The sequence below is a fragment of the Pongo pygmaeus genome, chromosome 19 (genome assembly GCF_028885625.2).
Source record: "Pongo pygmaeus isolate AG05252 chromosome 19, NHGRI_mPonPyg2-v2.0_pri, whole genome shotgun sequence".
In the NCBI taxonomy this organism is placed as follows: domain Eukaryota; kingdom Metazoa; phylum Chordata; class Mammalia; order Primates; family Hominidae; genus Pongo; species Pongo pygmaeus.
The window spans coordinates 8,628,578-8,654,848 of record NC_072392.2 but is presented as its reverse complement, the minus strand read 5'-3'; the positions used below and the strand labels follow the sequence as shown (position 1 = coordinate 8,654,848).

The 26,271-nt window shown below is 47.3% G+C and overlaps 1 protein-coding gene across 5 annotated transcripts; it reads left to right on the top strand.

The window, feature by feature from the left end:
* Positions 1-25,309, top strand: LOC129016950 (speedy protein E4). 5 transcript variants are annotated; one of them, XR_010124782.1, is made up of 8 exons: positions 1-289; positions 1,102-1,332; positions 2,151-2,209; positions 2,982-3,067; positions 5,085-5,253; positions 5,377-5,480; positions 6,347-6,518; positions 10,745-11,083. XR_010124782.1 is itself a non-coding variant. In XM_063657062.1 (8 exons), exons 1-7 carry the CDS (start codon positions 181-183, stop codon positions 19,693-19,695), a joined length of 945 nt encoding a protein of 314 aa, XP_063513132.1. In that variant the 5' UTR covers positions 173-180; the 3' UTR covers positions 19,696-19,739; positions 20,606-21,976. The 5 variants fall into 5 exon arrangements, 4 of the variants coding, with proteins under 4 accessions (XP_054312784.2, XP_063513132.1, XP_063513131.1 ...); XM_063657062.1 differs by lacking the exons at positions 2,151-2,209; positions 2,982-3,067; positions 5,085-5,253; ... (1 more) ...; positions 6,347-6,518; positions 10,745-11,083 and adding exons at positions 15,359-15,589; positions 16,410-16,468; positions 17,241-17,326; ... (1 more) ...; positions 19,636-19,739; positions 20,606-21,976 and having other exon boundaries at positions 173-289; XM_054456809.2 differs by lacking the exon at positions 10,745-11,083 and having other exon boundaries at positions 6,347-7,728.
* The last annotated feature ends 962 nt before the right edge of the window (positions 25,310-26,271 follow it).

Sequence of the window (26,271 nt, the reverse complement as noted above, 5' to 3'; positions counted from 1 at the left end):
GGGTGCTTGGGAGCTCAGGTGGACAACAGCAACTTCTCAGAACTGCTCTTCACTCCTAACTTCTCCCGAGCCTCCAGAAGAGAAACGCGCTCTTCTGGATCCTAACGGAGTCCGGAAGAAGGCTTTGGACAGAACAGGGACTAGGTTCTGTGGACAGAAATAAAGCGTTTAGGAGAGATTATGGCCAGTGGTCAAGCGCACCCCCCGTTTGAGGAGGAGAGCCCCCAGCCTAGCACATCAGTGCGGTCCCCCGAGGTGGTGGTGGATGATGAAGTGCCAGGACCATCAGGTGAGGTGACTGGAGGGAGAAGCGATGGGAGATGATTGACTGAGGAGAGGGAAGGGGGCCAGTTACTGGGAACCTGGAGCACCTGAGTAGGGTGTGTGGGAAAGAAAGGAGGGACTCAGGAAGCCAAGGATCGGGGAAGGAGGGTGCAGGGAGTGGGGCCAAGCATGGCCACGTGGAAAGAAAGTCTGAGGAGCAATGAAGGGGGTCAGGAGATGCCCTCAGAAGATGAGAGAGGAAGGCCAAGGCGGATGGATCACGAGGTCAGAAGATCGAGACCATCCTGGTTAACATGATGAAACCCTGTCTCTACCACAAATACAAAAATGAGCTGGGCATGGTGGCGCATGCCTGTAGTCCCAGCTACTCAAGAGGCTGAGGCAGGAGAATCATTTGAACCAAGGAGGCGGAGGTTGCAGTGAACCGAGATTGCGCCACTGCACTCCAGTCTGGGCAACAAGAGGCAGACTCCATCTCAAAAAAAAAAAAAAAAAAAAAAAAAAAAAAAAAAAAAAAAAAAAAGAGGGAGAGAGAGAGAGAGGAGACAGAGCTCAAGGGAACCTTTCCGTTTTTCTCCAATTGAAATTTCTTATCTGTGATGAGGAAATGTTTCGAGGACAGAGAGCTGGAAGAATGGGGAGGTGAGGGAGAGGCAGATGGGGATCAGCAAAAGAGAAAGGTGGAAACATGGCTTGGAGAAGCTGACAGTCTGCGAGGCTGGGGAGGATGGAAGAGTAGTTTGAGGTTCCTGGGTCGGGGCGTCTAAGGTGATCAATGGCAGAAACGTGACACCATGGCCTGGTTTCTTCACTCAGCCCCTTGGGTAGATCCCAGCCCCCAGCCTCAATCCCTTGGCCTGAAAAGGAAGATGGAATGGTCAGACGAATCCGAGGAGGAGCTGGAGGAGGAGCTGGAGTTGGAGCGTGCCCCTGAGCCCGAGGACACCTGGGTGGCGGAGACGCTGTGTGGGCTCAAGATGAAGCTGAAGCGAAAGCGAGCATCCTCCGTGCTCCCTGAGCACCACGAGGCCTTCAACAGGCTGCTTGGTAGGAGGATACCCCAAAGAGCACCTCCAACCCTGTTCTTTTAAAAAAGTGGACTCTTTCAATAATCACACTTTCCCAGTAAGAAGAATATGCCCTCCTGGGGGGTGAGCGCTCCATGCGGGAGGAGGATGCTTAGGAGATAGAGGATTGGGCTAGTCTTAATAAAGGTCTGCACTTGAAATAAGAAGGCTTGGTTTCTAGCCAGGTGCAGTGGCTCATGCCTGAGATCTTGGCACTTTGGGAGGCTGAGGCGGGAGGATCTGTTGAACTCAGGAGTTTGAAGTTGCAATGAGTTATGATTGCACCACTGCACTCCAGCCTGGTTGACAGGGAAAGACCCTGTCATAAAATAAATAAAATAAAATAAAAGATAAAAGAAAGCTTGGTTTCAGCTGTACCCTCTGAAACTCTGTCTCTTCATGACTTTTCTAAACCTGAGTGTCTCCATCCGTGGAGGGGGATAACAAGGCCATGGGCACACCCAGCTGTGACTATCCCAGGAAGCAATGATGGGAATTCTGTTATGACTTCTGCGGTGGTCCCTTCCTGTCTGATGGGAGGACATCATGGCTTATTCACAGCTCTTCATCCTGTAGACTCTGACACCAAAGGCCTCCTTCGGCCTCTCCTCAGGGGAATCTCAGAGCGGAAGCCTCCATCCTTGTCCAGTGAAAGTTCTTCTCTCTTCTCCCATCCACCTAAGCCTTGGCCACAATCCTGAGACTTCCCCCAGAGGGACACAGTTCTCCTCTCTGCTCTGTTGCTCCCACAGCAACCCTGTTCTGCTTCTCACCCTGACACAGGCTCTCTTTTCACAGGGGATCCTGTCGTTCAAAAATTCCTGGCCTGGGACAAAGACCTGAGGGTGTCAGACAAGGTAAGTTTGTTCTCCACTCCACTGTGTTCCTGTTTTAACACACATCCTGGGGGAGGGTGCAGCGTCTAAACCCACAGTTGCTCTCCTCTCTCCCTCTACCATCTCCCACCTGCTGATTCCATACTCTTGGGCACCCACGTTTTGATTTTTCTTTTATCAGAAACAGGGTCTCGTTCTGTTGCCCAGGCTGGAATGCAGTGGTGCCATCATAGCTCACTGCAGCCTCAGCCTCCTGGGCTCAAGTGATCCTCCCGCCTCAGCCTCTCCAATAGCTGGGACTCCAGGCGTCAGTCACCGCCCCCAGCTATTCTAGGTCTCCTCATCATTTGTCAGCATCTCCCTCGGGGCTCTGGTAGCCTATTGCATAGTTGATGGGTGGCCGCTGCCTCTGCACAGGGTCCTTTGGAATCCAGGCCCTGGGCCAGTCTTGAAACTCCTGACCCCTATCCTCTCAGACCTTTGGGACAGTCCTTTGCCCCAGCTCACCAAGACCCTCCTGACATTAGCCACCCTAGACACACTCCCTCCAGTGATCCCATTGGAGCTCATCACCATGGGAGCATCACAGACCTCCCTTCCTCCGACTTCCTGGATTTGCAGCTGACTTTGAACACTCTCCACCCACAAGCCCCCAATGAGCATAGTCACCCAACACTGAGGTTCCTTCTGTGATAGAAAACCGCGCCCCAGCCCCTGTTCCCTTATCTCCACCATCTTCCTCTTCCAGGATGTGACCAACTTTTGTCTCTCTCTGTTCCCTTCTCTCCATCAGTATCTCCTGGCTATGGTCATAGCATATTTTAGCCGTGCCGGCCTCTTCTCATGGCAATACCAACGCATCCATTTCTTCCTGGCTCTGTGAGTAGTTTACTGCTTCCCACCTGTCAATATCCAACACCCTGGGACAGTGGACGAAGTGGGATTCCAACCTTCCATCTATTTTTTGACCCTATTTCACCTCTTTACTCTGTATATAAAAACAATAAGATTATACTATGGTGTTCTTAGTCTGTTCTTTCTAAAAACAAACACAAATGCAGTTGACAAACAGTAGAATCAAACAAAAGGAAACGTAAACCCGTCCTAAGGGGAAAGGAAAGCCGTGGACACGACCCTGCTCCCCAAGCAAGCAGCCATTTCTGGTTCTCTCGTCTCTCTCCTTCCCACATCAACACCAAGTGCAATTTTCCATCCTCCTCCTCCAGGTTCCCATGACAGGGGCTGAAATTCAGGTCGTCCTCGCATAACACGGATCCATCATCAAATACTCCCTGCTAGGGCTTCCTGCGAGTCCTGCCCCAAGCCAGGGGGCTTCCTAGTGCTGCCTGAATAGCTTTCCAAAGCACAGCTCCCACCCCTTCACTGCCCACCTGAACAACTTCCTTAGCTGATTTGTCTCCAAATGGAGGCCCGGGTCCATAGGGCGAATTCAACCCTCTCTGCAATCCTTCTACCACCAAACCTGCCTACCATCTTCATGTTTCATTCTTTGCTTTCGCCACTCCTCCCAAATGCCCTCCACTCCGTTTGGATTTTGTGTTTTCTGTCTGGATGTCCTGCACACGTGTGGATCTGAAGGGAATGGCCCATTCCTTAAAGTCAGTTCAACCCCACAGCCTTTGCGATGCCTCCCTGATCTTCCAGCTTCTGCATGCCCACAGCACTTTAGTGACATCCTAGGATGATGTGACATTTTGGATTCGTTTATCTGCCCTCCTTTTCCTCAAACCCATCAGACTAGACCCCTGTTGAAGGCAGGGTCTTGTCAAAATATCAAAGTTTTTGTTTTTGTTTTTACCAGGGACTTGCTCTGTCCCTCAGGCTGGAGTGCAGTAGCCTGATCGTAGCTCACTGCAGCCTCCGTCTCCCAGGCTCTAGTGATCCTCCCACCTCAGCCTCCTGAGTAGCTGGGACTACAGGTGCACGCCACCACATCTAGCCAGGTTTTATGATTTTTAGTAGAGATGAGGTTTTGCTATGTCACCCAGGCTGTTCTGGAACTCCTGGGTTCTCGCCTCAGCCTCTCAGAGTGCTGGTATTATAGACGTGAGCTACCCAATTAGCCAAAATATCAAAGTATTCCTGAAACACTCAGCACAATTCTTTTCATTTTGCAAGTACCCGTGTTATATTGACTCTATGGAATAATTCATATGGCATTTGCCTATAAGATAAATCTTTCCTTCTTTCCTTCATTCATTCATGTATTCATTTATTCAACAAAACCTTATGAAGTACATCATATGTGCCAGGGAATAGGAAGGATGAGAAGAGAGTTCACAGCCATGCTTGTTGAATTCATGCACCAAGATAAACAAAGCCCTCTAGTGGCCTTTTGGTAGGTGAGAGATGATTTACAGAAACACACCACTAGGTTCCTGTCCTTGGGGGCACTTATGATGGAGGGGGAAGACAGGTGTGTGCATACACGTCAAGGAAAGGGGGTGTGGGAGGAACAGGGATGGGGACTAGGATGAGGTGATGTCATCTGTCTTGTGTAAGGATGGCAGGACACACCCTTAGGATAAGACTTGGGTTGTTTTCCAATTCAGTGGGGGTCTTGCCATATTACCCAGACTGGTCTCTAACTCCTGGCCTCCAGTGATCCTCCTGCCTGGACTCCCAACGTGCTGGGACTCCAGGCGAGGGCCACCACTCCCAGCCACCACTTGGATCATCTCCTTCCTGAAGGTGTGAGAGGCGCCCTTAGCAGGTCTCTGTCCAGCGGGGCCTCCTGAGGAAGGCAGGGCTCTCTGCAGGGTGGCTGTTGGTGCTGAGCTGAGGACGCTCCCCGCACTCCTCTCTGGGAAACTGCCCTCCGGCAGGGGTCCCTCCTGGTGGGGCCCCTGAGCAGCAACCTGATCTCTCTCCCCAGCTACCTGGCCAGTGACATGGAGGAGGACAACCAGGCCCCCAAACAAGACATCTTCTCCTTCCTCTACGGGAAGAACTACTCCCAGCGACCCTTGTTCCATAAGCTTCGATACCAGCTCCTCTGTTCCATGCGCTGGAGGACGTGGGTTTCCCCCGAGGAGATGGAGGAGGTAGGTGGGGCCATATGAGGAGGTGGGGGTGGGGAGGGGTGGGGTGGATTGGAGGCTGGAGGAGGGCAGGGAGGGGTCTTCCTGGGGAGTCCCTGGCTTCTCAAGTGGTGTGTGTTTTTCCAGATCCAGGCTTATGACCCAGAGCACTGGGTGTGGGCCCGAGAACGCACCCTCATTTCCTAGAGCTCTGGGGACATGGAGGCCTGAGGTCATCGGCCTGAGAGAAGGTACGTGTATATCCTCCGTGGTAAAGGCGGAATATTCTCATCTATCAAAAAATCCGAGGAACCCAACTGCTTGATCCGGCCTCAAGCGTGGTCAACATGGTGACACCCCATCTCCACAAAAAATACAACAATTAGCCGGGCGTCCTGGTGGGCACCTCTAGTCCCCACTACTCAGGAGCCTGAGGCGGAAGGAACACCAGAGCCCCATAGGTCGGGGCTGCAGTGAGCTGTGATTCTGCCACTGAACTCCAGCCAGGATGACAGAGTGACACGAGTGACACTCTTTCTCAAAAATGAGAATGCTACCTAGGTCCAGGGAGGTTCCTTATGGTAGACACACTTGAGTTACTGATTTGGGGAAAGGATTCGGTGAAGATTTGGTTGACATCTTGTGCAGCTAACCACATTTAGGACCAAGCATTAGACTTAAACATGAGAGATTAAGGTTTGGGATTAGGAATCTGGTCTGCTGGTTCCTGAGGTTGTCGTGTTAGACATGTTTGTAGCATGGTTAAAAGTTTAGATCTTCAGCAACATAAAAGGCCCCAAGTGTGATGAAGTCCAAAGCCACGTCCTCCAAGGGTGCTCTACTCCCTGGGTGGACCCACCCAAAGTCCTTGCTATGAAGCAGATCACTGGGGCTGACCTTGGGTGTATTAAGTGATTCGTGGAGTCAAGCTCACCAAAGTGTGAGTACCAGAATCAAAAATGATGGTTCAGAATCAGGGTTTACAATAAAGGGTTAGAGATAAAATCGGATTTATACATTGCTCTGAACTCTAGTTAGGATTGACGTGGGATGGGAATAACCTTCCTGTCTAGAGATCTCCCTCCTTGAAGTGTGACATCCTCTCTCTCACTTCCAGAACACTGGGCCCAGGGGAGATGGGAATTTTCAGCAGGAAGTTGATCGCGACGCTAATGCCAGACACCAGGAAGGGATAGAGGAGCCTCCTGTGCAGATCATCTAGAAGAAGCTGGACTCTTCTAGAAGGGGCAAAATACCGTGACCAGGTTTTCCTCCTAGGAGCCATGGAGGTACTTCTAGGAGTCAGTGGAGGGAAAGTGAGAAACCAGGGGTGTTTCTGGTTCCACCCCTTCCTGCGGCAAAACCTCCCTTTTCACGTTGCTGAATCCCAGCCTCCCCTGGGCTGGAAGCTGGAGTTCCTGTTTCCTATGGACTTGGTTGCCACAGTCCAGAGCATTTGAAGGCACAGCGCAGGCGCTCAGATTGTCACAGAATTCTTTGTAAAATATGAAATTACTGCCATAGGATTTTAAGAGATAGTTTAATAGATACTGTACATTTTATTGGTTTATTTTTCAAATGTTGGCCATAGAATTATTACTAAGTTGATTTAAAAGAGTCTGGAGTTTTTGTAGTTTTGAAAACATGCTGTTCCTATAGAGTTCTCTGATGGTTGTTATAGACACATAAATATAATTTAGTGTTCATTTTTAAGAGACGATTCTTTTTATCATAAATGTTTTCTCTTTAAATCGTTTTATCTATTATTACATGTGCTCCCGAAGCGAGCACTCTTGTTATCTATGATACTGACCTAATATATCCATTATATGTATAGCTAGGTGGTAGTTCCCCTACATTCTTGTAAATAGAAATGTTTATTTTCTGTTTAGTGTTTGTTACTGAATTGTGAGAATTCAGTTGTGATTTTTAACATGCCTTCCGTATATACTAACATGTCCAATATATACTATACATTTTGTTTGTTTATTTTGAAAATGACGGGCGTGGCATTATTACTACATTTATTTCACTAGTTTAGAAATACAAGTATTTTTTAAATGACACTGTTCTTATGAAGTTGTATGATGGCTGTTACACCTGTTATATACATATAAATATAATTCTGTTTTCATTTTTAAGAGAGGATTCTTTTTATCCTAAATGTTTTATTTTTAAATCTTTTTATCTGTTATTACATGTGCTGCTGAAGGGAGCACTGTCATTACCTAGAGTAGTTACATAATATATCTATTAGATTTATAGCTAGGTGGCATTTCCCAGAAATTCTTGTAAAAATAAATTTTTATTGGACGTTGAGTGTTTGTTATTGAATTGTGAGAATTCAGACATAATTTTTTAGCTTGTATTGAAAGGTTCGTATGTTACTTTAAAGAGGACATGTGTTTGAAAGGAGGACCGGAGCTGTGTGTTTCAAAGAGGACAGTGCAGTGCGCTGCCTGGGAAAATGCAATAAAGATGAAGTTTTCTCATCTTCACAATGACTGGGACCATATCGGTCTGGATTGCTTATTTGTTGTCCAATGACATTTTTGTTTAATGCGGTTTTAGTTATTTGAACAGATTTATTAACCCTGGAAAATAATGCTGAATCTTTTTTTTTCTTTCTTTTTTTTTTTTTTTTTTTTTTGAGATGGAGTCTCGGTCTGTCACCCAGGCTGGAGTGCAGTGGTGCTATCTCGGCTCACTGCAAGCTCCGCCTCCTATGTACACACCATTCTCCTGCCTCAGCCTCCCAAGTAGCTGGGACTACAGGCACAGGCCACCACGCTCGGCTAATTTTTTGTATTTTTAGCAGAAACGGGGTTTCACCATGTTAGCCAGGATGGTCTTGATCTCCTGACCTCGTGATCCATCCGCCTCGGCTTCCCAAAGTGCTGGGATTACACGCACGAGCCACCTCCCCTGGCCCTTTATTTTATTTATTTATTTATTTATTTATTTATTTATTTATTTATTTGAGACAAGGATCTTGTCCCATTCCCCAGGCTGAAATGCAGTGGCTCAATCTCAGCTCACTGCAACCTCCGCCTCCCAGGTTCAAGCAATTCTCTTGTCTCAGCCTCCTGAGAAGCTGGGATTACAGGTGCCTGCCACCACGCCCAGCTAATTTCTGTATTTTTAGTAGAGGCACCATTTTACCATGTTGGCCAGGCTGGTCTCGAACTCCTGACCTCAGGTGATCGGTCCCCCTCGGCCACCCAAAGTGCTGGGATTACAAGCGTGACACACTGCATTCGGCCTATACAGTAAAACTATTTATGAGAAGATGCAAATATCTCGGGTTAGTTAGTAGAAATCAAATTAATGAAATCAATGAACTCTGAGGAGATGCTTGACAACACACAAGATAATGTGGAGGAGGTTGCAAAGTGTGGATGTTTGCGTAACCACAAGTGTGGCTGAGCCTAGAACGCAGTTACTATTCCAGCACATGGAACCGTGAAGCTATTGTTACAGATGACCTTCATTCTAGGACCCTCGTGTCGCCAGTACCATAAACCACATGCAAACGAGGCAAGTAAGATGTGGGAGGAATTTGAGAAGCGTTTGTGCAATGTCCAGGGGTGTACTTATAATGGGATGAACACAGGGAGTTAACAAGAGTCTGCACTGACCCTGAACACTCCAAACATTCTTGGGATGGCTGCATGCAGTGGCTCATGCCTGTCATTTCAGCACTTTGGGAGGCCCAGGTGGGCAGATGGTTTGAGCCCAGGAGTTCAAGACCAGCCTGGGCAACATGGTGAAACCACACCTCTATAAAAATACAAAACTGGGCCGGGAGCAGTGGCTCACGGCTGTAATCCCCGCACTTTGGGAGGCCGAGGCGAGCAGATCACGAGGTCAGGAAATCGAAACCATCCTGGCTAACATGGCGAAGCCCCGTCTCTACTAAAAAAAATATATATATAAAAAAATTAGCCGGGCATAGTGGCATGCGCCTGTAGTCCCAGCTACTTGGGAGGCTGAGGCAGGAGAATCACTTGAACCTGGGAGGTGGAGGTGACAGTGAGCCTAGATCACACCACTGCACTCCAGCCTGGGTACCACAGAGTGAGACTCCATCTCAAAAACAAAATAAATAAATAAATACAAAACCTAGCTGGGTGTAGTGGTGCACACCTGCAGTCCCAGCTACCCAGGAGGCTGAGATGGGAGGATTGCTTGGGCCTGGGAGGTCAGGGCTGCATCAGCCGTGATCATAGCACTGCACTCCAGCCTGGGCAACAGAGCAAGACCCTCTCTCAAAAAAAAAAAAAAATTCAAAACATTCTTGGGGACTGCAGGTCTGCTGTATCTATCTGCCAATGATGTAGTCACAGGTAAACAGACCGAATATTGCCCATATCTCCTGTTTAGTGCCCTCTCTGCTGTTAGAGAATCCCAAGCCTAGAAGGAGGGAAAGCTAATTCTTCTGCTGACTTGGTGAATCTGCCTGTGTGACTGGCTCTTGGTCAGCCTGCCATGGATTGCTGCCTGAGTTGCCTTCCTGTCCCTTGCTGCGTCCGATGAGGGTCCAACCAATCCACTCAGAGGTATCAGGATGAGTAGCAGTAAGCATGAAAAATACAGGATTACTTTCCAGAATACGTAAAGACCTTCTATAAATCAATAAAAATGCAAAGCAACTTGATGTTTAAAATGCGCATGAAACATGAACAGGAGACTCACAGAAGAAGAAATGGCTGTACACAGATGAGTAACTTCACCTATCAGACGGGCAAAATTTAAGAGATTGGTAATATACCCTGTTAGTGAGTGTCTTAGTCAGTTTGTTCTGTTCTAACAAATTCTCATCGACTGGGAAACTCAAAACATTTCTTTCTCACATTTCTGGAGGCTGGGAAGCCCAAGATCAAGGTGCCAGGAGAGGCAGTTCTGGTGAGGGCCCATTTGCTGGTTTGCAGGCTGGAAATCTTAAACATTTCTTTCTCATAGTTCTGGAGGCCAGGAAGTCCAAGATCAAGGTGCCAGGAGAAGCAGCATCTGCTGAAAGTCAGCTTGCTGGTTTGCAGATGGCTGTCTTCCTGCTGCTCCCTCACATGGCAGAGAGCAAAGAGAGAGAAAGCAAGCTGTCTCTTTTGTTAAAAGGGCACTAAAGCTATCATGAGGGTACCACCCTTAGGAGCTAATACATCCCAAAGGCTCTATATCCAAGTACAATTATATTGGAGATTATGGTTTGATATGGTTTGTCCGTGTCCCCATTCAAATCTCAACTTGAGTTCTTATCTCCCAGAATTCCCACATGTCATGAGAGGGACCCAGGCAGAGGTAATTGAATTGTGGGGGCCGGTCTTTCCTGTGCTATTCTCCTGATAGTGAATAAGTCTCAGGAGATCTGATGGGTTTATCAGGGGTTTCCACTTTTGCTTCCCTTTCATTTTCTCCTGCCGCCACCACGTAAGAAGTGCTTGTCACCTCCCGCCATGACTCAGGCCTCCCAGCCATGTGGAACTGTAAGTCCAATTAAACCTCTTTTTCTTTCCAGACTTGGATATGTCCTTATCAGCAGCACGAAAACGGACTAAGACAGGGTTTCAACATACGAATTTTGAGGGGGGCACAGATTCAGTTCAAGTTCACAGCAGCGAGGATGCAGGGAAATGAAGACTCTCTATGCTTTGGGTTAGAATTTAAACTTGTAAATTAGACTTGTAAAGTCTTCAGAGACTCACATATGACTTGCGAGATCAAGGGTGTGTTCTGGCAGCTCTCTCACCAGTGGCAAAAAACAGAAAAGTATCATTTCCGTTGGATATCCTGCTACAGAATGAATTTTCACATTGAACATTTAATTTCCCATTTAAATAAATCCATCTGGAATTTGATTTGTATATGTCTTTCTATTTTCCAAATAATGAACTAGTTGTCCTAGCACCACTTGCGGCATAATCTCTACTTTCCCTACTGGGATATGCCGTGACAGCATTTAATTCATTCCTATAGAAACTTGGGTTTATTCTGAACTTTCTATTCTCTTTATTGTATCAAGGATCATAAACTGGGACACTGTAACCCGTTTCAGGCCTCCAGATCCAGATTTGTGTTTGGTCTTGTTTTGGTTTTGGTCAGAAGTGTCTTTGAAAATTGTGAATTTTCATGCCTTTAGGCAGCTCACAAAGTCAGGCCTATCTTAGAGCAAGATACTTGCCCAAGCCCTTAAAGCACTTGAGGTTTTTTGGCTGGAGTGACGCTAGCAACATTCTGTTGTAACACTTTCACTTTAGAACACATTTTGGTGTCTGGCAGTGGACATTCCCTCTCATTCTTCTTTTGTGAAGGTTCCTTAAGTACTCACTTCTCTAGATGAACTTTTACATTGTTTTGTCAACATCTGCGGGGGGAAAAGCTCTCTGAGATTTTGATTGCAATTGCATTAAATTCCTAAATTCATTTGGATTGAATGTACAGCTTTACCATATTGAAACATCATTTAGACATTTTGTAAGTCTCTATTCAGTTCTTTTATATTCTCAGTTAAAATTTTTAGGGTTTCTTCTTTTAATTGAGATGCGGTCTCACTCTGTCACCCAGGCTTGAGTGCAGTGGCGCTAACTCGGTTCACTGCAGCCTTCGCCTCCCAGGCTCAAATGATCCTCCCACTTCAGCCTCCCAAGTAGCTGACAGTACAGGCAGGCGCCACCACACCCAGCTAGTTTTTTCTACTTTGGTGGAGACAGGGTTTCGCCAAGTTGCCCAGGCTGGTCTTGCACTCCTGCGCTCAAGCAATCCTCCTGCCTTGGCCTCCCAAAGTGCTGGAATTACAGTTGTGAGCCAATGTTAGGGGGCTTGTCGACCAGCATACAGGGGCCTTGGAGGCTGCTTCAGAAGTTCCCACTAAGCCAAGGATACAAAGCCTGGTGACAGCCCTCCCGTGTGAGGCCCAGGTCTTACTTACCTCGCTCAAAAAATCTTTCCTGCTCATTTCATTTGAGAGTGATTTTGCTTTCTTTGGGATCTCTGTTGCGCTGCCCCACCCAGAGAGTTCCAAATCTGAATGGACTCCAGTGATGAAGTTAAATCAGCCCCCACTTCAGTCCTTTGGAATTAGAATCTGTGGGGCTGGGTCCTGGCATCTGTATCTTAATGTTCCTAGTTGAGATCCTTAGGCTGAAAGGCTGGTATTTGCAAAGCACTTCTTTTCCTCCAAACTCAGCCTCTGAACGAGCTGGGACTACAGGTGTGTGCCACCACACCAGGCTGATGTTAAATGTTTTTGGAGCGACGGAGTCTCACAACGTTACTCAGACTCGTCTCCAACTCCTGGGTTCAAGTGATTCTCCAGCCTTTGCCTCCCAAAGTGTAGGGATGACAGGCATAACCCACCATGCTCAGCCAATAAAGCCCTTCTGTTTCACTCTAATGATGTTTTTGGTGCATACCTACAGCCATTGTTGTATTCACCTGCATCACTGAAGGAAAAGAGAAGGGGAGAAGTGACGGTTTTGTTTTTCCCTGAACATATCAGATGAAACCTGGACTGTTTAGCTCATTTTTAGACAATGTATTCACATAATTTAAGATGGCTGCCTTATTGTAGCCTGTCTACAGAAGGTGCCTAGAAGACAGACGAATATGCAAAACTGGCTCGAAGAGTGATTAATCAGAACTTTATGTGGTACAGAAGAGAAATGTTAATGGCAACAGAATATTGATCTTCTAATGTTTGAAAGCCTATTAAATAGGAGAGAAAGATGATTTTCTGTTTTGTTGTAAAAGGATCCAACCGGTTCTGATGGTTGAAAGCATCGTGAATGCGAAGGTCCGCTCAACGTAAGCAGAGTTTCCTAACAGTTGGACTTCCACAGCGATGGGATCTGCCTCTTCATTCAGTTGTGCCTTTCCCATCAGCGAGAGACTCCTAGGAGCCCATTAGGAAGCTGTGCCAGAACTCACAGGTTCTTTGGATGGTATCTGAGATAGTATCCAGCTCTTCTATTTTTATTTGTTCTTAAAAAAATATTTTTGAGACTGAGTCTCACTCTGTCCTCCAGGCTGGTGTGCAGTGGTGCAATCATAGCTCACTGCAGCCTCAAACACCTGGGCTGAAGCAATCCTCCTGCCTCAGCCTCCCAAGTACTGGGACCACAGGTGTGTGCCACGATTTCTGATTACTTTGTTTATATTTTGTAGAGATGAGGTTTTGCTATGTTGCCCAGACAAATCTTGAACTCCTAACCTCAAGTGACGCTTCTGCCTTGGCCTCCCAAAGGAGGGAGATTATGAGCAGGAGCCCCTGGGCCTGGCTGAGATTTTTCCCCTTAGTCTTTTTATACACAGGATATTTTATTCATAAAATACATAAACAGTAGGAAAATTTTGGGGTCAAGTGAAATAGATATGTTGTAATAGTTGATATATAGACCAGAGTTCCTTAGCTGAACTGGAGGGGAAGGCTTTAGGTGATCCATGGATGCCCTGAACTTGTGGACACCACTGAAGATCTCTACGAACCCATGGACAGTCTCCTATGATTTTCATTACTCAAAATGTCTCTCGGACTCAAAGATGCCTGAGAGCAAAGGATGCGTGTTCCCCTAGTATAGGATCCAGGATAGTGAATATCAGTAAACATTCAGCAAAAACGCTTTGCCACATTGAGTACTTGGACGTAACGTCTCCATTCAACAAGTCAATGTACCCGGGATCTCCTGTATATGTTAATCTCACTCTTGGAAGTTCTCATCATTCTGCTTACCCTAAATTTCCTTCCACCTTCCTCCCTCTCTCAACAGACTGGACTCTGAAATGGGAAGGAGAAGTGGGGAGGACAGCCCAACATCCCTCAAGTTTAGAGTGGGGAGGACACAACCTCTGCTGGCACAGGGAAAAGAGGAATGCGGAGACCCTGAGGATGCTTTTGGACAATGCTCAGAGGTTGGGACATTGCCAGGAGATACCGTTCACCCCAGATCTCCAAGAAAAGAGATCAGTCTGGCAGTTACATGTGTTTTTCTTCAAACTGGTTGCCAGGTTGGAACGACCGATGACATCATAGATTCCGACTCTCCTGATTGGAAGGACCGGACTCTGGGTGCTTGGGAGCTCAGGTGGACAACAGCAACTTCTCAGAACTGCTCTTCACTCCTAACTTCTCCCGAGCCTCCAGAAGAGAAACGCGCTCTTCTGGGTCCTAACGGAGTCTGGAAGAAGGCTTTGGACAGAACAGGGACTAGGTTCTGTGGACAGAAACAAAGCGTTTGAGAGAGATTATGGCCAGTGGTCAAGCGCACCCCCCATTTGAGGAGGAGAGCCCCCAGCCTAGCACATCAGTGCGGTCCCCCGAGGTGGTGGTGGATGATGAAGTGCCAGGACCATCAGGTGAGGTGACTGGAGGGAGAAGCGATGGGAGATGACTGACTGAGGAGAGGGAAGGGGGCCAGTTACTGAGAACCTGGAGCACCTCAGTAGGGTGTGTGGGAAAGAAAGGAGGGACTCAGGAAGCCAAGGATCGGGAAGGAGGGTGCAGGGAGTGGGGCCAAGCATGGCCACGTGGAAAGAAAGTCTGGGGAGCAATGAAGGGGGTCAGGAGATGCGCTCAAAAGATGAGAGAGGAAGGCCAAGGCGACGGATCAGGAGGTCAGAAGATCGAGACCATCCTGGTTAACATGATGAAACCCTGTCTCTACCACAAATAGAAAAATGAGCTGGGCATGGTGGCGCATGCCTGTAGTCCCAGCTACTCAAGAGGCTGAGGCAGGAGAATCATTTGAACCCAGGAGGCGGAGGTTGCAGTGAACCGAGATCGCGCCACTGCACTCCAGTCTGGGCAACAAGAGGGAGACTCCATTTCAAAAAAAAAAAAAAAATAGAGAGAGAGAGAGAGAGGAGGCAGAGCTCAAGGGAAGTTTTCCGTTTTTCTCCAATTGAAAGTTCTTATCTGTGATGAGGAAATGTTTTGAGGACAGTGAGCTGGAAGAATGGGGAGGTGAGGGAGAGGGAGATGGGGATCAGCAAAGGAGAAAGGTGGAAACACGGCTTGGAGAAGCCGACAGTCTGCGAGGCTGGGGAGGATGGAAGAGTAGTTTGAGGTTCCTGGGTCGGGGCGTCTAAGGTGATCAATGGCAGAAACATGACACCATGGCCTGGTTTCTTCACTCAGCCCCTTGGGTAGATCCCAGCCCCCAGCCTCAATCCCTTGGCCTGAAAAGGAAGATGGAATGGTCAGACGAATCCGAGGAGGAGCTGGAGGAGGAGCTGGAGTTGGAGCGCGCCCCTGAGCCCGAGGACACCTGGGTGGCGGAGACGCTGTGTGGGCTCAAGATGAAGCTGAAGCGAAAGCGAGCATCCTCCGTGCTCCCTGAGCACCACGAGGCCTTCAACAGGCTGCTTGGTAGGAGGACACCCCAAAGAGCACCTCCAACCCTGTTCTTTTAAAAAAGTGGAATCTTTCAATAATCACACTTTCCCAGTAAGAAGAATATGCCCTCCTCGGGGGTGAGCGCTCCATGCGGGAGGAGGATGCTTAGGAGATAGAGGATTGGGCTAGTCTTAATAAAGGTCTGCACTTGAAATAAGAAGGCTTGGTTTCTAGCCAGGTGCAGTGGCTCACGCCTGAGATCTTGGCGCTTTGGGAGGCTGAGGCGGGAGGATCTGTTGAACTCAGGAGTTTGAAGTTGCAATGAGCTATGATTGCACCACTGCACTCCAGCCTGGTTGACAGGGAAAGACCCTGTCATAAAATAAATAAAATAAAATAAAAGATAAAAGCAAGCTTGGTTTCAGCTGTACCCTCTGAAACTCTATGTCTCTTGATGACTTTTCTAAACCTCAGTGTCTCCATCCGTGGAGGGGGATAACAAGGCCATGGGCACACCCAGCTGTGACTATCTCAGGAAGCAATGATGGGAATTCTATTATGACTTCTGCGGTGGTCCCTTCCTGTCTGATGGGAGGACATCATGGCTTATTCACAGCTCTTCATCCTGTAGACTCTGACACCAAAGGCCTCCTTCGGCCTCTCCTCAGGGGAATCTCAGAGCGGAAGCCTCCCTCCTTGTCCAGTGAAAGTTCTTCTCTCTTCTCCCATCCACCTAAGCCTTGGCCACAATCCTGAGACTTCCCCCAGAGGGACACAGTTCTCCTCTCTGCTCTGTTGCTCCCACAGCAACCCTGTTCCGCTTCTCACCCTGACACAGGCTCTCTTTTCACAGGGGATCCTGTCGTTCAAAAATTCCTGGCCTGGGACAAAAACCTGAGGGTGTCAGACAAGGTAAGTTTGTTCTCCACTCCACTGTGTTCCTGTTTTAACACACATCCTGGGGGAGGGTGCAGCGTCTAAACCCACAGTTGCTCCCCTCTCTCCCTCTACCATCTCCCACCTGCTGATTCCATACTCTTGGGCTCCCACGTTTTGATTTTTATTTTTTCAGAAACAGGGTCTCGTTCTCTTGCCCAGGCTGGAATTCAGTGGTGCCATCATAGCTCACTGCAGCCTCAGCCTCCTGGGCTCAAGTGATCCTCCCACCTCAGCCTCTCCAATAGCTGGGACTCCAGGCGTGAGTCACTGCCCCCAGCTATTCTAGGTCTTCTCATCATTTGTCAGCATCTCCCTCGGGGCTCTGGTAGCCTATTGCATAGTTGATGGGTGGCCGCTGCCTCTGCACAGGGTCCTTTGGAATCCAGGCCCTGGGCCAGTCTTGAAACTCCTGACCCCTATCCTCTCAGATCTCTGGGACAGTCCTTTACCCCAGCTCACCAAGACCCTCCTGACATTAGCCACCCTAGACACACTCCCTCCAGTGATCCCATTGGAGCTCATCATCATGGGACCATCACAGACCTCCCTTCCTCCGACTTCCTGGATTTGCAGCTGACTTTGAACACTCTCCACCCGCAAGCCCCCAATGAGCATAGTCACCCAACACTGAGGTTCCTTCTGTGATAGACAACCGCGCCCCAGCCCCTGTTCCCTTATCTCCACCATCTTCCTCTTCCAGGATGTGACCAACCTTTGTCTCTCTCTGTTCCCTTCTCTCCATCAGTATCTCCTGGCTATGGTCATAGCGTATTTTAGCCGTGCCGGCCTCTTCTCATGGCAATACCAACGCATCCATTTCTTCCTGGCTCTGTGAGTAGTTTGCTGCTTCCCACCTGTCAATATCCCACACCCTGGGACAGTGGACGAAGTGGGATTCCAACCTTCCATCTATTTTTTTACCCTATTTCTCCTCTTTACTCTGTATATAAAAACGATAAGATTATACTATGGTGTTCTTAGTCTGTTCTTTCTAAAAACAAACACAAATGCAGTTGACAAATAGTAGAATCAAACAAAAGGAAACATAAACCCGTCCTAAGGGGAAAGGAAAGCCGTGGACATGACCCTGCTCCCCAAGCAAGCAGCCATTTCTGGTTCTCTCGTCTCTCTCCTTCCCATATCAACACCAAGTGCAATTTTCCATCCTCCTCCTCCAGGTTCCCATGACAGGGGCTGAAATTCAGGTCGCCCCCGCATAACACGGATCCATCATCAAATACTCCCTGCTGGGGCTTCCTTCGAGTCCTGCCCCAAGCCAGGGGGCTTCCTAGTGCTGCCTGAATAGCTTTCCAAAGCACAGCTCCCACCCCTTCACTGCCCACCTGAACAACTTCCTTAGCTGATTTGTCTCCAAATGGAGGCCCGGGGCCATAGGGAGAATTCAACCCTCTCTGCAGTCCTTCTACCACCAAACCTGCCTACCATCTTCATGTTTCATTGTTTGCTTTTGCCACTCCTCCCAAATGCCCTCCACTCCATTTGGATTTTGTGTTTTCTGTCTGGATGTCCTGCACACATGTGGATCTGAAGGGAATGGCCCATTCCTTAAAGTCAGTTCAACCCCACAGCCTTTGCATTGCCTCCCTGATCTTCCAGCTTCTGCATCCCCACAGCACTTTAGTGACATCCTAGGATGATGTGACGTTTTGGATTCGTTTATCTGCCCTCCTTTTCCTCAAACCCATCAGACTAGACCCCTGTTGAAGGCAGGGTCTTGTCAAAATATCAAAGTTTTTGTTTTTGTTTTTACCAGGGACTTGCTCTGTCCCTCAGGCTGGAGTGCAGTAGCCCGATAGCAGCTCACCGCAGCCTCCGTCTCCCAGGCTCTAGTGATCCTCCCACCTCAGCCTCCTGAGTAGCTGGGACTACAGGTGCACGCCACCACATCTAGCCAGGTTTTATGATTTTTAGTAGAGATGAGGTTTTGCTATGTCACCCAGGCTGTTCTGGAACTCCTGGGTTCTCACCTCAGCCTCTCAGAGTGCTGGTATTACAGACGTGAGCCACCCAATTAGCCAAAATATCAAAGTATTCCTGAAACACTCAGCACAATTCTTTTCGTTTTGCAAGTACTCGTGTTATATTGACTCTATGGAATAATTTATATGGCATTTGCCTATAAGATAAATCTTTCCTTCTTTCCTTCATTCATTCATGTATTCATTTATTCAACAAAAAATTATGAAGTACATCATATGTGCCAGGGAATAGGAAGGATGAGAAGAGAGTTCGCAGCCATGCTTGTTGAATTCATGCACCAAGATAAACAAAGCCCTCTAGTGGCCTTTTGGTAGGTGAGAGATGATTTACAGAAACACACCACTAGGTTCCTGTCCTTGGGGGCACTTATGATGGAGGGGGAAGACAGGTGTGTGCATACATGTCAAGGAAAGGGGGTGTGGGAGGAACAGGGATGGGGACTAGGATGAGGTGATGTCATCTGTCTTGTGTAAGGATGGCAGGACACACCCTTAGGATAAGACTTGGGTTGTTTTCCAATTCAGTGGGGGTCTTGCCATATTACCCAGACTGGTCTCTAACTCCTGGCCTCCAGTGATCCTCCTGCCTGGACTCCCAACGTGCTGGGATTCCAGGCGAGGGCCACCACTCCCAGCCACCACTTGGATCATCTCCTTCCTGAAGGTGTGAGAGGCGCCCTCAGCAGGTCTCTGTCCAGCGGGGCCTCCTGAGGAAGGCAGGGCTCTCTGCAGGGTGGCTGTTGGTGCTGAGCTGAGGACGCTCCCCGCACTCCTCTCTGGGAAACTGCCCTCAGGCAGGGGTCCCTCCTGGTGGGGCCCCTGAGCAGCAACCTGATCTCTCTCCCCAGCTACCTGGCCAGTGACATGGAGGAGGACAACCAGGCCCCCAAACAAGACATCTTCTCCTTCCTCTACGGGAAGAACTACTCCCAGCGACCCTTGTTCCATAAGCTTCGATACCAGCTCCTCTGTTCCATGCGCTGGAGGACGTGGGTTTCCCCCGAGGAGATGGAGGAGGTAGGTGGGGCCATATGAGGAGGTGGGGGTGGGGAGGGGTGGGGTGGATTGGAGGCTGGAGGAGGGCAGGGAGGGGTCTTCCTGGGGAGTCCCTGGCTTCTCAAGTGGTGTGTGTTTTTCCAGATCCAGGCTTATGACCCAGAGCACTGGGTGTGGGCCCGAGAACGCACCCTCATTTCCTAGAGCTCTGGGGACATGGAGGCCTGAGGTCATCGGCCTGAGAGAAGGTACGTGTATATCCTCCGGGGTAAAGGCAGAATATTCTCATCTATCAAAAAATCCGAGGAACCCAACTGCTTGATCCGGCTTCAAGCCTGGTCAACATGGTGACACTCCATCTCCACAAAAAATACAACAATTAGCCGGGCGTCCTGGTGGGCACCTCTAGTCCCCACTACTCAGGAGCCTGAGGCGGAAGGAACACCAGAGCCCCATAGGTCGGGGCTGCAGTGAGCTGTGATTCTGCCACTGAACTCCAGCCAGGATGACAGAGTGACACGAGTGACACTCTTTCTCAAAAATGAGAATGCTACCTAGGTCCAGGGAGGTTCCTTATGGTAGACACACTTGAGTTACTGATTTGGGGAAAGGATTCGGTGAAGATTTGGTTGACATCTTGTGCAGCTAACCACATTTAGGACCAAGCATTAGACTTAAACATGAGAGATTAAGGTTTGGGATTAGGAATCTGGTCTGCTGGTTCCTGAGGTTGTCGTGTTAGACATGTTTGTAGCATGGTTAAAAGTTTAGATCTTCAGCAACATAAAAGGCCCCAAGTGTGATGAAGTCCAAAGCCACGTCCTCCAAGGGTGCTCTACTCCCTGGGTGGACCCACCCAAAGTCCTTGCTATGAAGCAGATCACTGGGGCTGACCTTGGGTATATTAAGTGATTTGTGGAGTCAAGCTCACGAAAGTGTGAGTACCAGAATCAAAAATGATGGTTCAGAATCAGGGTTTACAATAAAGGGTTAGAGATAAAATCGGATTTATACATTGCTCTGAACTCTAGTTAGGATTGACGTGGGATGGGAATAACCTTCCTGTCTAGAGATCTCCCTCCTTGAAGTGTGACATCCTCTCTCTCACTTCCAGAACACTGGGCCCAGGGGAGATGGGAATTTTCAGCAGGAAGTTGATCGCGACGCTAATGCCAGACACCAGGAAGGGATAGAGGAGCCTCCTGTGCAGATCATCTAGAAGAAGCTGGACTCTTCTAGAAGGGGCAAAATACCATGACCAGGTTTTCCTCCTAGGAGCCATGGAGGTACTTCTAGGAGTCAGTGGAGGGAAAGTGAGAAACCAGGGGTGTTTCTGGTTCCACCCCTTCCTGCGGCAAAACCTCCCTTTTCACGTTGCTGAATCCCAGCCTCCCCTGGGCTGGAAGCTGGAGTTCCTGTTTCCTATGGACTTGGTTGCCACAGTCCAGAGCATTTGAAGGCACAGAGCAGGCGCTCAGATTGTCACAGAATTCTTTGTAAAATATGAAATTACTGCCATAGGATTTTAACAGATAGTTTAATGGATACTGTACATTTTATTGGTTTATTTTTCAAATGTTGGCCATACAATTATTACTAGGTTGATTTAAAAGAGTCTGGAGTTTTCGTAGTTTTGAAAACATGCTGTTCCTATAGAGTTCTCTGATGGTTGTTATATACACATAAATACAATTTAGTGTTCATTTTTAAGAGAGGATTCTTTTTATCGTAAATGTTTTCTCTTTAAATCGTTTTATCTATTATTACATGTGCTCCCGAAGCGAGCACTCTTGTTATCTATGATACTGACCTAATATATCCATTATATGTATAGCTAGGTGGTAGTTCCCCTACATTCTTGTAAATAGAAATGTTTATTTTCTGTTTAGTGTTTGTTACTGAATTGTGAGAATTCAGTTGTGATTTTTAACATGCCTTCCGTATACACTAACATGTCCAATATATACTATACATTTTGTTTATTTTGAAAATGACGGGCGTGGCATTATTACTACATTTATTTCACTAGTTTAGAAATACAAGTATTTTTTAAATGACACTGTTCTTATGAAGTTGTGTGATGGCTGTTACACCTGTTATATACATATAAATATAATTCTGTTTTCATTTTCAAGAGAGGATTTTTTTATCCTAAATGTTTTATTTTTAAATCTTTTTATCTGTTATTACATGTGCTGCTGAAGGGAGCACTGTCATTACCTAGTGTAGTTACATAATATATCTATTATATTTATAGCTAGGTGGCATTTCCCAGAAATTCTTGTAAAAATAAATTTTTATTGGACGTTGAGTGTTTGTTATTGAATTGTGAGAATTCAGACATAATTTTTTAGCTTGTATTGAAAGGTTCGTATGTTACTTTAAAGAGGACATGTGTTTGAAAGGAGGACAGGAGCTGTGTGTTTCAAAGAGGACAGTGCAGTGCGCTGCCTGGGAAAATGCAATAAAGATGAAGTTTTCTCATCTTCACAATGACTGGGACCATATCGGTCTGGATTGCTTATTTGTTGTCCAATGACATTTTTGTTTAATGCGGTTTTAGTTATTTGAACAAATTTATTAACCCTGGAAAATAATGCTGAATCTTTTTTTTTCTTTCTTTTTTTTTTTTTTGTGAGATGGAGTCTCGTTCTGTCACCCAGGCTGGAGTGCAGTGGTGCAATCTCGGCTCACTGCAAGCTCCGCCTCCTGTGTTCACGCCATTCTCCTGCCTCAGCCTCCCAAGTAGCTGGGACTACAGGCACAGGCCACCACGCTCGGCTAATTTTTTGTATTTTTAGCAGCAACGGGGTTTCACCATGTTAGCCAGGATTGTCTTGATCTCCTGACCTCGTGATCCATCCGCCTCGGCCTCCCAAAGTGCTGGGATTACAAGCACGAGCCACCTCCCCTGGCCCTTTATTTTATTTGTTTGTTTATTTATTTATTTATTTATTTGAGACAAGGATCTTGTCCCATTCCCCAGGCTGAAATGCAGTGGCTCAATCTCAGCTCACTGCAACCTCTGCCTCCCAGGTTCAAGCAATTCTCTTGTCTCAGCCTCCTGAGAAGCTGGGATTACAGGTGCCTGCCACCACGCCCAGCTAATTTCTGTATTTTTAGTAGAGGCACCATTTTACCATGTTGGCCAGGCTGGTCTCGAACTCCTGACCTCAGGTGATCCGTCCCCCTCGGCCACCCAAAGTGCTGGGATTACAGGCGTGACACACTGCATTCGGCCCATACAGTAAAACTATTTATGAGAAGACGGAAATATCTCGGCTTAGTTAGTAGAAATCAAATTAATGAAGTCAATGAACTCTGAGGAGATGCTTGACAGACACACAAGATAAGGTGGAGGAGGTTGCAAAGTGTGGATGTTTGCGTAACCACAAGTGTGGCTGAGCCTAGAACGCAGTTACTATTCCAGCACATGGAACCGTGAAGCTATTGTTACAGATTACCTTCATTCTAGGACCCTCGTGTCGCCAATACCATAAACCACATGCAAACGAGGCAAGTAAGATGGGGGAGGAATTTGAGAAGCGTTTGTGCAATGTCCAGGGGTGTACTTATAATGGGATGAACATAGGGAGTTAACAAGAGTCTGCACTGACCCTGAACACTCCAAACATTCTTGGGATAGCTGCATGCAGTGGCTCATGCCTGTCATTTCAGCACTTTGGGAGGCCCAGGTGGGCAGATGGTTTGAGCCCAGGAGTTCAAGACCAGCCTGGGCAACATGGTGAAACCACACCTCTATAAAAATACAAAACTGGGCCGGGAGCAGTGGCTCACGCCTGTAATCCCCGCACTTTGGGAGGCCGAGGCGAGCAGATCACGAGGTCAGGAAATCGAAACCATCCTGGCTAACATGGCGAAGCCCCGTCTCTACTAAAAAAAAAAATACAAAAAAATTAGCCGGGCATAGTGGCATGCGCCTGTAGTCCCAGCTACTTGGGAGGCTGAGGCAGGAGAATCACTTGAACCCGGGAGGTGGAGGTGACAGTGAGCCTAGATCACATCACTGCACTCCAGCCCAGGTACCAAAGAGTGAGACTCCATCTCAAAAAAAAAAAAAATGCAAAACCTAGCTGGGTGTAGTGGTGCACACCTGCAGTCCCAGCTACCCAGGAGGCTGAGGTGGGAGGATTGCTTGGGCCTGGGAGGTCAAGGCTGCATCAGCCGTGATCATAGCACTGCACTCCAGCCTGGGCAACAGAGCAAGACCCTCTCTCAAAAAAAACAAAAAAATTCAAAACATTCTTGGGGACTGCAGGTCTGTTGTATCTATCTGCCAATGATGTAGTCACAGGTAAACAGACCGAATATTGCCCATGTCTCCTGTTTAGTGCCCTCTCTGCTGTTAGAGAATCCCAAGCCTAGAAGGAGGGAAAGCTAATTCTTCTGCTGACTTGGTGAATCTGCCTGTGTGACTGGCTCTTGGTCAGCCTGCCATGGATTGCTGCCTGAGTTGCCTTCCTGTCCCTTGCTGCGTCCGATGAGGGTCCAACCAATCCAGTCAGAGGTATTAGGATGAGTAGCAGTAAGCATGAAAAATACAGGATTACTTTCCAGAATACATAAAGACCTTCTACAAATCAATAAAAATGCAAAGCAACTTGATGTTTAAAATGCGCATGAAACATGAACAGGCGACTCACAGAAGAAGAAATGGCTGTACACAGATGAGTAACTTCACCTATCAGACTGGCAAAATTTAAGAGATTGGTAATATACCATGTTAGTGAGTGTCTTAGTCAGTTTGTTCTGTTCTAACAAATTCTCATCGACTGGGAAACTCAAAACATTTCTTTCTCACATTTCTGGAGGCTGGGAAGCCCAAGATCAAGGTGCCAGGAGAGGCAGTTCTGGTGAGGGCCCATTTTCGGGTTTGCAGGCTGGAAATCTTAAACATTTCTTTCTCATAGCTCTGGAAGCCAGGAAGTCCAAGATCAAGGTGCCAGGAGAAGCAGCATCTGCTGAAAGTCAGCTTGCTGGTTTGCAGATGGCTGTCTTCCTGCTGCTCCCTCACATGGCAGAGAGCAAAGAGAGAGAAAGCAAGCTGTCTCTTTTGTTAAGAGGGCACTAAAGCTATCATGAGGGTACCACCCTTAGGAGCTAATACATCCCAAAGGCTCTATATCCAAGTACAATTATATTGGAGATTACGGTTTGATATGGTTTGTCCGTGTCCCCATTCAAATCTCAACTTGAGTTCTTATCTCCCAGAATTCTCACATGTCATGAGAGGGACCCAGGCAGAGGTAATTGAATTGTGGGGGCCGGTCTTTCCTGTGCTGTTCTCCTGATAGTGAATAAGTCTCAGGAGATCTGATGGGTTTATCAGGGGTTTCCACTTTTGCTTCCCTTTCATTTTCTCCTGCCGCCACCACGTAAGAAGTGCTTGTCACCTCCCGCCATGACTCAGGCCTCCCAGCCATGTGGAACTGTAAGTCCAATTAAACCTCTTTTTCTTTCCAGACTTGGATATGTCCTTATCAGCAGCACGAAAATGGACTAAGACAGGGTTTCAACATGCGAATTTTGAGGGGGGCACAGGTTCAGTTCACAGCAGCGAGGATGCAGGGAAATGAAGACTCTCTACACTTTGGGTTGGAATTTAAACTTGTAAATTAGACTTGTAAAGTCTTCAGAGACTCACATATGACTTGCGAGATCAAGGCTGTGTTCTGGCAGCTCTCTCACCAGTGGCAAAAAACAGAAAAGTATCGTTTCCATTGGATATCCTGCTACAGAATGAATTTTCACATTGAACATTTAATTTCCCATTTAAATAAATCCATCTGGAATTTGATTTGTATATGTCTTTCTATTTTCCAAATAATGAACTAGTTGTGCTAGCACCACTTGTGGCATCATCTCTACTTTCCCTACTGGGATATGCCGTGACAGCATTTAATGCATTCCTATAGAAACTTGGGTTTATTCTGAACTTTCTATTCTCTTTATTGTATCAAGGATCATAAACGGGGACACTGTAACCCGTTTCAGGCCTCCAGATCCAGATTTGTGTTTGGTCTTGTTTTGGTTTTGGTCAGAAGTGTCTTTGAAAATTGTGAATTTTCATGCCTTTAGGCAGCTCACAAAGTCAGGCCTATCTTAGAGCAAGATACTTGCCCAAGCCCTTAAAGCACTTGAGGTTTTTTGCCTGGAGTGACGCTAGCAACATGCTGTTGTAACACTTTCACTTTAGAACACATTTTGGTGTCTGGCAGTGGACATTCCCTCTCATTCTTCTTTTGTGATAGTTCCTTAAGTACTCAATTCTCTAGATAAACTTTTACATTGTTTTGTCAACAGCTGCGGGGGGAAAGCTCTCTGAGATTTTGATTGCAATTGCATTAAATTCCTAAATTCATTTGGATTGAATGTACAGCTTTACCATATTGAAACATCATTTAGACATTTTGTAAGTCTCTATTCAGTTCTTTTATATCCTCAGTTAAAATTTTTAGGGTTTCTTCTTTTAATTGAGATGCGGTCTCACTCTGTCACCCAGGCTTGAGTGCAGTGGCGCTAACTCGGTTCACTGCAGCCTTCGCCTCCCAGGCTCAAATGATCCTCCCACTTCAGCCTCCCAAGTAGCTGACAGTACAGGCAGGCGCCACCACACCCAGCTAGTTTTTTCTACTTTGGTGGAGACAGGGTTTCGCCAAGTTGCCCAGGCTGGTCTTGCACTCCTGCGCTCAAGCAATCCTCCTGCCTTGGCCTCCCAAAGTGCTGCAATTACAGTTGTGAGCCAATGTTAGGGGGCTT